The sequence below is a fragment of the Onychomys torridus genome, chromosome 2 (assembly GCF_903995425.1).
Source record: "Onychomys torridus chromosome 2, mOncTor1.1, whole genome shotgun sequence".
NCBI lineage: Eukaryota > Metazoa > Chordata > Mammalia > Rodentia > Cricetidae > Onychomys > Onychomys torridus.
Window position 1 is genome coordinate 162,501,714 of NC_050444.1, and position 13,847 is coordinate 162,515,560.

Genomic DNA, 13,847 nt, shown 5'->3' on the forward strand with positions numbered 1-13,847 from the left:
CTACAAAGCGGGTTTCAGGACAGCCTCCAAAGCTACAGAGAAACCCTGTCTCAAAATCCAAAAGAGTAAGATTTACAGAAGTAAGAGAACGGGAAAAGCCCAGCAGCAAAAGGTGGATGGAATAATTTAAAGTTAAGGAAAGCAGCTAGAAGCGAGCCAAGCTAAGGCCAGGTGTTAATAATTAAGAATAAGTTTCTGTGTGTTATTTATTTGAGAGCTGGGTGGTGGGCCCCCCAAAAGAGCAAAAATCAATAACATTTTGGCACCCAATGTGGGGCCTGTATTTCCATGTAGGGCCTTGCGAAAGCTGAAAGGAACAGAAAAAAAGAAAAGAAAAAGGACATGGCTCCTTTAAGAGACACTGCTGTTCAGCTAGCAGCACTAAATAAAAGCAGGAAGCTAAGTAGAAACCACTGTGGCAAAGCAGGTACTGGCTTCCATAACTAGGTAGGTTGAATGCAGTTCTTAGTCAAGAACCTCTAAGGGAGCCATGTTAGGCTTGGCTTTCATGACCTGAGAAGCAGGCAGAGGTCCACGCTGCCTAACAGTTAAAGGTTTGACACAGGGTCAAAAATGGCTAAAAGATATGCGGTAAAACAAGTTTAGATAAAAAAAATAAAAAATAAAAAACTTCTAAACAGGTTTCAGTGTGTTTTACAATGTGCGTAGGCTTAAGAAAGAGAGGGGAAAAAAGGGTACAGTCAGAAAAAAATGAAGTTAAGTAATAAAGTCTTTAAAGAGAGAAGTAAAATAATAAGCCATGTAGAAATGGGAAATACACAGGGAGCCTGAATCCTGTATGTTATTGTGTTGATTTTGAATTATTATTATTATTTTTTTTTTGAGAAGGGTTTCTCTGTGTAGCTTTGTGCCTTTTCCTGGAACTCACTTGGTAGCCCAGGCGGGCCTTGAACTAACAGAGATCCGCCCCTCTGCCTTCCGAGTGTTAGGATTAAAGGCGTGCGCCACGACCGCCCGGCTCTGAATTTTTTTTTTTTTTTTTTTGATTATTGATGAGCAAACAACAGCTGCTGGTAGACATAGAATTGTGAATATGACTGTAAAATTGAGCCAACGTAGATACTTGAGGGCTATCTTAACTTTAAAAAGAAGTAAAAAATGTATTTTTCAAATTGAAATAAAAATGCTTTGGAGTTTTGTTCCCACAGGAGACAAGAGGTTGTGGATTCCTTCAGGAATAATATGGATCAGGAGTGATCAAGGGAGACCTCCTGAATCTTGACAGGTAGTATCTATTAACAAAGGTTACAGCTGGTCTTCCCAGGACTTGGCCATTATCTCAAATTTTCTCTCCAGGACCCTAAAGATACTTCGTCCACAGACAGCAGGAAGCAGTTTAGAGAAAACCATGCCCACATTCCCAAGAGTTGGAAGGTATGGTGGTTTTTGGTTATTTGGTGGGTTATGGGTATTTGTTATCATTTAGGGGAATATATTGATACAAATTTAAAGTTATTTTTGTTACAGCATAGTGTATGTATGTTTCTATTTTTGTTTGAGGTACTGTGACTATGCAGTTCATTTGGAAATATAAGGTGAAGATCTACTTTTTGAAAGCTATTATTATAAACTATATAGGAGAATCAGGTACATAGTTTAGTGGTTAGTCATTTGTAACAACCAAAATTATAGATATGTTAGGTATGCTTTCCAGATCATATAGAGACATATTTTAGATAGATGGTCTTCAAACCTTTCAAAGACCTACAAAATATGCCATTTAAAGATTTATTTATTATGTATAAGTGTTCTTTCTGCATGTGTGCCTGCAGGCCAAAAGAGGGTGCCAGATTTCATTATGGATGGTTGTGAGCCACCATGTGGTTGCTGGAAATTGAACTCAGGACCTCTGGAAGAACAGCTACTGCTGGTAACAGCTGAGCCATCTCTCTAGCCTAAATACATCATTTAAAATGTTTTGTTAACCTAAGGTTTTTCATGACAATGAGACACATCTGCTCCTGGAAGCACCAATTTACTTCAGAGATGATGGGTATTGAAGAAATCCCTTATAGAGTTTGCTTTCACTGTGGCAAGGTTAGCCACTGGGTAAAGAAACTGCTTTGACTGCTGACAATGTGCTGTGCAGACTGGACATGCAGGACACACAGGGAAAATACTGTTGAACTTTGCCCAAACAAGGCAGGATAGTACTTCAAAATTCCTGCTTTACAGAAGAGTCTGTCAGATATTCTGTAAGACACACAGGAAAGTAACTGCTAAACTTTGCCAAAACAAGGCAGGACAGTCCTTCAAATTTCCTGCTTCACTGAAAAGTTTGCCAGATAATCTGGACCAGTAGGCTGAAGATGGATGCCCCAGTGTTGCAGAGGAACTTAGGGTGACTGTCCAGGCAGCCAAATGTCTCTGTTGTTAGATAATATTACATCCTCAGCCTCTAGGTCTTTGATGGTGTTGAAAGACTAGATAGTTATAGTTGTAGTTTTCCTTAGTTATGAAACTAAGTAAATTAGGTGTAAAACTTTGGATTCACTAAGATAGGATAGAAAATGCATTATTTTCTCTAAATGTGCTAACTACAAATGTACTGAATATTGTAAATTAATTCTTACTTGATAACTGTTTTTGTTGTATGTAGTTATACTATGTTAAAGTTAAAACATTTCTTTTTCTTTAGATGAAAGGGGGAAATTTTGTAGAATATTATTTTAAGCGTGTAACTTTTGTTTATGTTGCATTTGTTTAACTTTGTGAAGCTGTGATACTGTGCCTGTCTAAAACACCTGATGGTCTATTAAAGAGCTGAATGGCCAATAGTGAGGCAGGAGAGAGAAACAGGCGGGGCTGGCAGGCAGAGACGATAAATAGAAGGAGAAATTTGGGAGGAAAGGAAGGAGTGAGAAGGAGGAGGACATCTGGGGCAGCCACCCAGCCACCCATGAAATAAGAGTAAGATATGAGAATGGGAAAAGTCCAGAGGCAAAAGGTAGATGGATTAATTTAAAGTTAAGGAAAGCTGGCTAGAAGCAAGCCAAGCTAAGGCCAGATGTTCACAATTAAGAATAAGGTTCTGTGTGTGATTTATTTGGGAGTTGGGTGATAGGCCCCCCAAAAGAGCAAAAATCAACAACATACTGGCTCATTATACTATTTTCTCTGCTTTCATTAGGTTAGAAAGTCTAAGGAAAAGGTTTTGAAAATAGTTAATCTCAACAAAATACTTCCTCTGAAAGTGAAGTTCCCTGTGACCTAGTCCCTGCCTCTTCATCTACCTCCCTCTCTTCCCTTCTGATCCACCCTAGGGCCTTTGCACTTCTATCCTTTCCACATGGACGATGCTTTCTCAGGAACTTCCTTCAAGTTGCCCGGCTTACTCCTTCACCTTCTTCAGGTCACTGGCTCAGAAAAAAGTTCCTTCATCAGTCTGGTGCTTTGTCACCACCAAAGTATGTGTCAAAGCTGTCAGTGCAATGGTGGTGAGCAATGCAGGGCTCTGAAGGGTAAAGGGAGCACCACCATGATGGAGGGATTAAAGCAGTCCCTGATAGTTGGTTGTTATGGTGACTGGCTCCCTCTGCCTTTCTGCTCATGCCGGTTTGCCCTTCACCATGAGGCCCTTGCCCAATGTCAAGCAGACCCTGCCTTCATGCTCTCTGGCTCCCAGAACTGCAAGCCCAAACAGATACTTCTCTTTACAAACTAGCCAGTCTTCGGGATTCTGTTACAACAGAAGACAGACAAAGTGACTAAATAAAACACCAATTTCTCCACTGTCCAGAACTCACTTTCTTGTCCTGAATTTGTTGCTAATGGGCACATTTATATTTATACATTATTGGTCTCCTGCTTACAGAATTTAAATACAGAGTCTGATTCAGATAGGAACTAAAAGTTTTAGTGTAACAAACCTGTGTGTCATTTATATTGGGAGCATAGCATGAAGGTCCTTGTGCCCACAGATCTCCAGAGAAACCAGGAATGTTAAGCACACAGTATTGTCTTTACAATAGGAAAGATGAAAAACTTATTCTTCCCTCCAGAAAGCTGAGAATCAGAAGTGATTCACAGCCTGGTGATCTGTGTCATATGTTATAGCTAGGCCCTATCAAGCTTTTACAGCCAGGACTGGTGGTGGCTAGTAATCTAAATGACCCTTATAGCCAGAGGCTCCCCCAAGCTCCCACAACCAGGACCAGAGACGGCTAACAGCCCATATGACCTCTATGCTATCCGTATGGACCGGAGACCAGGCCAGACATTTAGGCCCTTAAGCTAATACAAGTATCATATCTCTAGAACCCATCTTCTTGGAGGGAATGACGTGTACCCTGAGCTGAGTTTCAATGTAATTATGCTTCTTTGTGCACCTGGGATTGTATTACACTAGGAAACTTGTTTTCAAATTGTATTGGGAATAGGCGGCCTGTTGTTAGACTCTCTGAAGTCTGATCCAGGTTGAAAATGTCAATCTGTACCTGTTTTTCATTCTTATCTCTTCATGGAGTTAGCTCCCCTGTATGGTACCTGCTGGGACTCCCTCCCCCCACCATCCACATACATACATTTACTACATTCCAGGCATGTTCTTGATAAACACACTTGTGAATGACTCAGTAAACCACACAGCCCTTTCATGCATACAAACACTATTAGCTCAACACTGTCCACCCCACCCCCCGGTTTTACAGCATATCTGATTATTTCCATTATAAATATTTTTCTTTCTATAAACATCTGGAGTAGTTACTACCTTCAATACTAATATTAGCAACGGTGACACTTAAAAATGTTTTTTTTGTTTTTGTTTTTGGCTGGGCATGATGGTGCATACCTTTAATTTCAGCAGTCAGGAGGAGACAGAGACAGGTGGATCTCTGCAGGTTCAAGGCAAGCTTGGTCTATAGAGTGAGTTCTAGGACAGTCAGGGCTACACAAAGAAACACTGTCTCAATTTTTTTTTCTTTTTACTATGAAAGCAACATTATAGTAGTTTGTTCAGAGGGTGACAACTATCTACAAGAAGTCACTCCTGTTAAAGTGTGCTCAATTTTCTTCTAGATCACTCTCTTTTTAAGCCCTGCTACTAAAAATTCTAAGAACTGATAGGTAGGTGTGGAGAAATTTTAAAAATTAACTTTAAATGTGACTGAAAAATAAAGCAAGCAAAATGGGCCTCAAAATAGTTGTTTTACTGTTTACTTCAAACCAGGGGCTCTGATGTCATAGGGAGCTAGCAATTACCTTTCAGTCTTTTTATTTTTCTTCTCAACCACATACAAATTCTCACGGCAAGAATCAAGAGGGTTTTTGCTCGTTTGTTTTGTCTAATTTTGCTGTATGCAGGACAGAATCCAGCTGAATACAAAAGAGTCACCATAACAGTTGAACAGAAATTAGAGCCACGTTTTGGGCCTCCACAGTCTTTACTTACCAGATTCTGCAGAAGAAGGATTTCACTGGTGCATGCTCATACCGTGAAGCTAGAAGGAAAGAAAGATGGTCACGAGCCCTCCCAGGGCAGCCCTCAGTGACGAAGTCCTGAGTGAGACTCTGAGCTTCCCTTCATCTAACCCTCGGTCTCCCCACCCTCCAGTGGAGCATGTCCACCATTTCTGACGTCACCACGATGACCTGATGACGACTGTTTTGGGGCTAACAGTCTGGCCCACTTGAACAGCATGAGGAAGTTTGGAGAACTTTCAGAATTCAGTTCTCTGATGTTTAAACGGAACTGTTCTCCTTCACTTCAGTTCACCCTTGGGGAAATCTAGAATATTACATGTATGACCCTCCTTTGACTCTCGTGGTACTGCTAAGTCATCTCTAGAGGACTAGACAATTCACAGCAATGTTTATGTTTTTCTCTTCCTCATGGCAATGTTTCCATCAGCCTTCTTGAAATATATGCTGACAACCTAGAGGTAAATGTACTCAAATGAGGAGGCAGAATCTTTGCCCAAACGTTTCATTGAAGTAAAGAGACCTAAGTTACAGAACTATGGAAAACTGTTAAAATATTTGCATTAACATAACTAGTGAGAATCCCACAGATCCAAAATATTGAAGAGGGTCACGTCTTCGCACATCTAAGGAAAGGATCATAAAAATAATAAAAAATTGCCTCTTGCTCACACCATTTACACATTACATCAGGTTTCTATGTTCTCCACAAGCCACTGCAGAGCCATGAGCCAGACTCTGTTATCTCAAGCCTATAAGGCACTCAACAAGCTGAATGTGAGTCCTTACTTCTGCAAATGAGTTCTTTAAAACCATCAGGTCCTTCTGAGAGGTTTATACAACCAACATTACGTGGAAGCATATTCTAAAACACGACCAAACTGACAGCAGATTATATAGCATTCTGTGTCCACTTATGTCCTCTAAGCTCAAAGGAGGAAACTGGAGCAGGTAACCTGGGCACAGCCCTGAATGGGCACAGAGCTCACTAACTGAAGAGCTGAAGCTTGAACCTGAGATTTGCAGAGCAGAAGAACACTATTTGCAATAAACTAGATGCTTTAGGTCGCATGGCAGAAGTAATGATTTCAGAATATATTTAAGTTTCAGATGGGATGAAAATATCACAGCAAAGATTAAAAAGACTGAAGAGATGGTACAAGCAATGTTTAAGGAAACAGAGAAAAAAAAAAAAGAAAAAGAAGAAGAAGAATGGAAGGAGCTGGCAGCAGGACTAGCACTCCAGCATCTAGAATAGTTATGGCCAAATCTAGAACAGACCACTGGCCCCAAGTGTTCAATGGTCTCAGAATAGGTGATTAATGAAAGCAGAAAAACCAACACAGGCAACTAAAGGTTGAAAATGTATACTTAGGAAAGGAAGGTGAACAATACCAGTATTTTTAAGATGGGAAAAAAGAGATAATGGAGCTCCACAAAGGTAGGGAGTACTCAATTTTAAAAAATCAGGAAAGTAGAGGCTGAAAGATAAAAAAGTTTTAAAAGTCTGTTTCATGAGAATATAAACATGTTTCATACTGAAAGGCCATTGTAAGGGAAACAAGGCCCCCCCACTAGCTCTGCTAATTGTAGATTCAGTGGAAAATACTGCACTCTGCCCCCACGCCCCATACCAGAAAGTTAGCCCATCATGCTGTGCTAACAGGATGCTTGCAGGATAACCACCTGCGGTTGTGCTTGCAAGATAAATTGCTTGAGAAGAATGTTTGCAAAATAACCCCTTGCTAGATAAGCTTGGAATTCGTTTACCCACCCAGACTCTGAGAAAGACTGCGGAGACATCTGGCCTCCAGATGTCTGCACTCTGGATGACCCCGCTCCCCCGCCCTGGTAGAACCGCCTCATAAAAGGCCTGCGAGCCTTAGACTCGGGGTCACCAGTTACTTCTCACGCTGGTGGCCCATGAGCTCGTGCTAAATAAAGCTTCTTTTGTGACCCGATATCGGAGTGAAGCTCTCTGTTTTGGACGCCGACCCTAACATTTGGAGGTTCCACCGAGATTGGTAAGGACGGTGGTGAGTCGGCGGGGAAGCAGCTGTTCAAGCGGCCCGTGAGGACCCTTGGATGGTGGGGGACAGACATGTCCTGAACCCACAGGCTGCAGCTCTGGAGGACACTCTGGAGTGTGGGGACCCTGGGACAGGGGCCCCGTCTGATTCCCTTTTGTCTAGGAGATTTTTCCTACGGCCCAGGCCAATAGACAATCTTTTGGTTTCATTTTCCCTACCATTTTGCCGGCTTGTCTTGTTTGTGTGTTGTGTCTCGATTTTTGTGTCCTTCAGTGTCTGTTTCTACTTGTTTGGAATGGGACAGTCTGCCTCCACCCCTTTGTCCCTAACCCTCTCTCATTGGTCGGCAGTGACGGACAGCGCGTCGAACCTGGCGGTTTGGGTGAGGAAGGGAAAGTGGCAGACTTTCTGTTCGTCTGAATGGCCCACCTTCCGAGTCGGGTGGCCAGTAGATGGTACTTTTGATCTTAATATAATTAGGGCAGTCAAACAAAAGATTTTCATTCCAGGTTCACACGGACACCCGGACCAGCAGGCCTACATTTGGGTATGGGAGGATCTGGTGACTGACCCTCCTAAGTGGGTCCGACCCTTCCTGACTGCTCCTACAGCGCCTTCACTACTTCTGCCCCGATTCTCGTGACAAAGCCTTCCCAATCGACTCCATTACCGACTCCATCCCCTCCTCAACCCCCCTTACCTGAATCTCAGAATGACCTCATTTCATTTGCCTTAGACTTCCCACCACGACCGCCTCCCTATCGGCCCAAACCACGACCTCCGGCAGAGACTGGGCCCGAGTCTGTCTTGGTCTCTCCGTCGGGTCCAGCACAGGGAACCCGCCAGAGGAGAGCAAGGCCCCTGGATGAGGCACCCTCGGCTATCACACTGCCTTTGCGCCCCATTGGGGGAACGGTTGATGATGAGGCCGGGGGTGACATGCCCGCTCTCCAATACTGGCCCTTTTCCTCCTCTGACTTGTATAACTGGAAAAATAATAACCCTCCATTTTCTGAGGACCCCTCCAGATTAACAGGTCTCTTAGATTCCATCATGTATTCCCACCAACCTACTTGGGACGACTGACAGCAGCTCCTGGGGATCCTCTTCACTAAGGAAGAGAGAGAGCGCGCATTCTCCTGGAAGCCAGGAAACTAGTCCCCGGGCCAGATGGGCGACCAACTCAACTCCCCACCCTGATTGATGAGCGCTTCCCATTAAGACGACCAACCTGGGACCCAAATACCCCGGAAGGTAGGGAGCATCTGTCCCTCTATTGCCAGACTCTAATGGCAGGTCTCCGTGGACAGAAGGCCCACTAATTTGGCTAAGGTAGGTGAGGTTCTCCAAGGGCCTGACGAAACCCCCTCTGCCTTCCTTGAAAGGCTCATGGAAGCATACAGGAGGTATACGCCTTTCGATCCACAGTCTGAAGAACAGAAGGGGGCAGTAGCGATGGCCTTTATAGGACAGTCAGCTGCAGACATAAGACGCAAGTTACAGAGATTAGATGGTTTACAGGGACTGAGTTTCAGAGATTTAGTCAAGGAAGCAGAAAAGGTTTATTATAAAAGAGAAACTGCAGAGGAAAAAGAAGCTAGGTTAGAAAAAGAGAGAGAAGAAAAAGAAAGACAAAGAGAGAAGCGACAAAATTGAAATTTATCACGAATCCTGGCAGTGACAGTGAAGGACAACTCAGGGCCTCGAGGCAGAGGAGGTCGCCCGCCTTTAAAGCCTAACCAATGTGCATACTGCAAGGAAGAGGGTCATTGGGCCCGAGAGTGCCCCAAAAAACAAAGAGGACAAGGCCGGTCAGTCTTGGCCTTTGAAGACTGGGGAAGTCAGGGTTCGGAACCCCTCCCTGAGCTCCGGGTAACCTTTGAAGTGGAGGGGACCCCAGTGGACTTTGAAGTAGATATGGGGGCAGTCTTTTCAGCAATACAACAACCACTCGGGCCACTATCTTCCCGCAAGTCTCTGGTCCAAGGGGCCAACGGTAGTAGAGAGAGACCCTAGACCACTCAGAGAACAGTCAACTTGGGGAAAGGTACTGTGCAACATTCTTTTCTGGTCCTCCCTGACTGTCCAGCGCCTCTCCTGGGGAGGGATCTCCTGACAAAATTAGGAGCCCAAATAACTTTCACCGCCCAAGGACGTGAATTAAAGTTTGCCCATCCCATGGTCGGGGACCTCCGCCTCCTCACTCTAGAACTCCCAGCAGCAGAGGAATATCGACTGTATGGGACCACCATCCCCGCGGCCCAACTGACCATGGTCCCCACAGGACTGGGAAATGAAGAATGGACCCGCAGGTTCCCGGAGGCTTGGGCAGAGACGGGGGACCTGGACTGGCAGTAGAACAGCCACCCGTTGTGGTCACCTTAAAACCCACAGCAGTTCCGGCTCGGGTAAGACAATATCCCCTCAGCCGAGAGGCCAGAGAGGGCATTAAACCCCACATAGAACGATTCCTAGAACTTGGCATACTAAGACCATGCCAATCGGATTGGAATACTCCGCTCCTGCCGGTAAGGAAGCCACGAACTAATGATTATAGACCCGTCCAAGACCTACAGGAAGTAAACACTCGAGTAATGGACATACACCCCACAGTGCCCAACCCCTACAACCTTCTAAGTACGCTGCCCCCAGAACGAAATTGGTACACAGTTTTAGACCTGAAGGATGCTTTCTTCTGCCTGCCCCTTCACCCGGACTCTCAGAAACTTTTTGCCTTTGAATGGTCAGACCCCGAGAAAGGGAGAACAGGGCAGTTAACCTGGACCAGGCTCCCACAGGGATTCAAGAACTCTCCAACCATCTTCGATGAGGCCTTGCATCGGGACCTCCGAGAGTTCCGAGAGACAACCCCCGAGGTCACTCTCCTTCAATACGTTGATGACTTCCTACTGGCAACTGACAATTGAGATGCCTGTAGGCGGGGGACAGAGAAACTGCTGGGTACCTTGGCAAAATTGGGATATAGAGCATCCACCAAAAAGGCACAAATTTGCCAGAACCGAGTCATCTTTCTCGGCTACTCTCTTGAAGGAGGAAAAAGATGGCTGACGGACGCCCGAAAGAAAACGGTGGCCAACATCCCGGCCCCGTCGGATCGCCGTCAACTACGGGAGTTCCTAGGTGCGGCAGGGTTCTGTCACCTATGGATCCCAGGATTCGCCGCCATAACTGAGCCATTTTCCCCCTTACTCAAGGAAAAGAACCCCTTTTTCTAGCAAGAGGAACACCACACAGCGTTCGAGACGCTGAAGAAGGCACTCCCGTCAGCACCCGCCCTCGCCCTTCCTGATGTGAGTAAGCCCTTCACCCTGTACCTCCACGAGAAAAAGGGGGTGGTGGTTGGTGTACTAGCGCAAGCTCTCGGACCCTGGAAAAGGCCCGTCGCCTACTTATCCAAACGACTTGACCCAGTGGCTAGAGGGTGGCCCACTTGCCTTCGGGCAGTGGCAGCAGCGGCTACTCTGGTGAGAGACGCGGACAAATTGACTCTGGGGCAGCACCTGACCATCATTGCTCCCCATGCGCTAGAGAGCATTGTTCGCCAGCCACCCGAACGATGGCAAAGCAATGCCCGGGCCACCTATTACCAGACAACGCTACTAGACCAAGACCGCATCACATTTGGGCCCCCGTCCCTTTTGAATCTGGCCACCCTCCTCCCAATTTCCCTGGAGGAGGGTGAGAATGAACTAGTCCATAACTGCGAGGCCATCCTAGCCAAAGAAACCGGGGTCTGAAAGGACCTAACAGACCAGCCTCTAGCCCACTCTGATCTGATATGGTATATGGATGGCAGCAGCTTCCTGAGTGGGGGGCAGAGGAAAGCGGGAGCAGCCGTAGTGGACAAAAATCGGGTAATTTGGTCTAGTAGCCTCCTGGAAGGAACTTCAGCCCAGAAAGCAGAACCGATTGCGCTCACACAAGCTCTCACCAGGGCTGCAGGGAAACGGGCCACAATCTATACTGACAGCCGGTATGCGTTTGCAACAGCGCATGTGCATGGGGCAATATATCGAGAGAGAGGGCTACTAACCTCAGCTGGAAAAGAAATAAAAAATAAAAAAGGAATTGAGGCCCTATTGGAGGCTGTAATGTTGCCCTGAGAGCTGGCCATCGTACATTGCCCTGGGCACCAAAAAGGGGACTCCCCAGTTGTAGCGGAAAACAGGAAGGCCGATCAAGAGGCAAAGGAGGCTGCCCTCCAGGATCCGAGGAGCCTGGCCATTCACGCCTCGACTCCGCAGGATCCAGCTCCTGAAGAGGCTTCACCCCCGGAACTTCTGAAAGACTCTGGAAAGGATCCACAAATTAACCCATCTGGGCAGCAGATAATTGACCCAGCTGACTACAGAAGATAAGACCCTCTCCCCATCTGAGAAGAAACAAATGGCAGAGAAGGTGGTAGCTGCTTGCCGGGCCTGCCAGCAGGTAAATGCATATCCTGGGAAACTGGCCCCCGGAAAAAGACTACGAGGAACCCGCCCTGGCCAGTATTGGGAAGTAGACTTCACCAAAGTAAAGCCAGCTAAGTATGGCCTAAAGTACCTGCTAGTGTTTGTAGATACCTTTACAGGATGGGTAGAAGCCTACCCCACCACCAAAAAGGAGACTGCCGCAATAGTTGCTAAGAAAATCCTGGAAGAGATCTTCCCAAGATTTGGACTGCCTCAGGTAATTGGGTCAGATAATGGCCCAGCGTTCATGGCCCAGGTAAGGCAGGGACTGGCAAAGGTACTGGGGATTGATTGGAAGCTGCATTGTGCATACAGACCCCAGAGCTCAGGATAGGTAGAAAGAACCAACAGGACCATTAAGGAGACCTTAACCAAATTGACCATGGAGACTGGCTCTAGAGATTGGACGATGCTCCTACCGTATGCCCTCTTTAGAGCTAGAAATACCCCTTCCTTCATGGGTCTTACCCCCTTTGAACTGCTCTTAGGGTGTGCACCCCCAGTTAAGAACCTAACTATCCAGCAAGGAGAAATCATGCCTTCCCCTCTATCTGACAGGCTGCAAGCCTTAGCATCTGTCCAGCATATACTGTGGAAGCAACTGTCCGCTGCATACCAACCCGGCGGGGACAGCGCTGCCCATCAGTTCCACGTGGGGGACTTCGTATACGTCCGCAGACACCAGCATCAGACTTTGGAACCCCGGTGGAAGGGACTATACCAAGTCCTGCTGACCACCCTGACGGCAGTCAAGGTGGACGAGATTGCTGCCTGGATTCATGGCTCCCATCTCAAACCTGCCCCTGCCCCTGACCTGGATGCTGATTTGGACTGGACTGTGAAGCGGACTGAGCATCCCCTCAAGCTCTGCATTAGGCACAGAAGCCGGCCAGACAAACCCCCACCGGCCACAACCACAAACTTGGCAAGTGATATCTGGGACGGGAGATATGGTGTGGACAGTGTCTAGCTCGGACTACCCGCTGGGAACCTGGTGGCCTACACTCCAGCCAGATATCTATCAGTTAGCAGCCGGACTAGATACCTGGGACTTGCAGGGGAAGGAACCCGGTAGCGAACTCCCCATAACAAGTGAAGGGAAAATGAATGATGGAAGGCCTCAGGGATGCGCCACCCCCTGGAGGAGATGCCTCCTCAATTATTTGTCATTCTATGTATGCCCCTGAGATGGTAGAAAAAGAGGGGAGATTCATAGGTGCGGGGGACCAGAATCCCTATACTGTAAGGCTTGGGGATGCGAAACCACTGGAACCACATATTGGAAACCTAGCTCTACATGGGATTGGATCCGAGTAGGGCGAAACATCACTTATCCTGAACCGGCCAGGGGCCCTTATCCGGTTCATCATCCTTGCCACCCAGATGACCTTGCACCTAAGGGTAAGCACGTCACAGGATGCCAGAACACCTCCCTGTGTAATGTACTAAACATAACCTTCACTACTGAAGGAAAAAAATCCACATCTCTAGCTGAATGGTACAAAGGTCGGACCTGGGGTTTGAGATTCTATGCTCCCAGACATGATTTTGGGCTTCTCTTTAAGATAAGGCTAAGCAAGGATAATATACTAGTACTCCAGGCTATTGGCCCAAACTTAGTCCTTCCGGACCAAAAGGGGCCCACGCCTAAAATCTATCAGCCTGAGATTCGCCCCTCACCCCCGAAAAACATTTCAGGCCCTCCAACAACTCCCCCAGGCCTAGGGACAGGAGAAAGACTTATAAACTTAATCAAAGGAGGATATCAGGCTTTGAATTCAACCTATCCCAATCTCACTGAGTCCTGCTGGATCTGCCTTCAGCTCAGCTCTCCTTATTATGAGAGGATGGCTATGAATGAAAGTTTCACTTACAACACCTCGGCTAGCTGTGATTGGGG

General features: G+C 46.4%; 1 protein-coding gene across 5 annotated transcripts in view; it reads right to left on the reverse strand.

Moving 5' to 3' along the window:
- Positions 1 to 13,847, reverse strand: part of Per3 (period circadian regulator 3) — a 60,940-nt gene that overhangs the window by 39,577 nt on the left and 7,516 nt on the right. For all 5 annotated transcript variants that reach the window (XM_036177885.1, XM_036177884.1, XM_036177883.1 and 2 more), the window contains exon 5: positions 5,414 to 5,462. In XM_036177885.1, the coding sequence (XP_036033778.1) occupies positions 5,414 to 5,462 (49 nt within the window). The remainder of the gene's footprint in view (positions 1 to 5,413; positions 5,463 to 13,847) is intronic.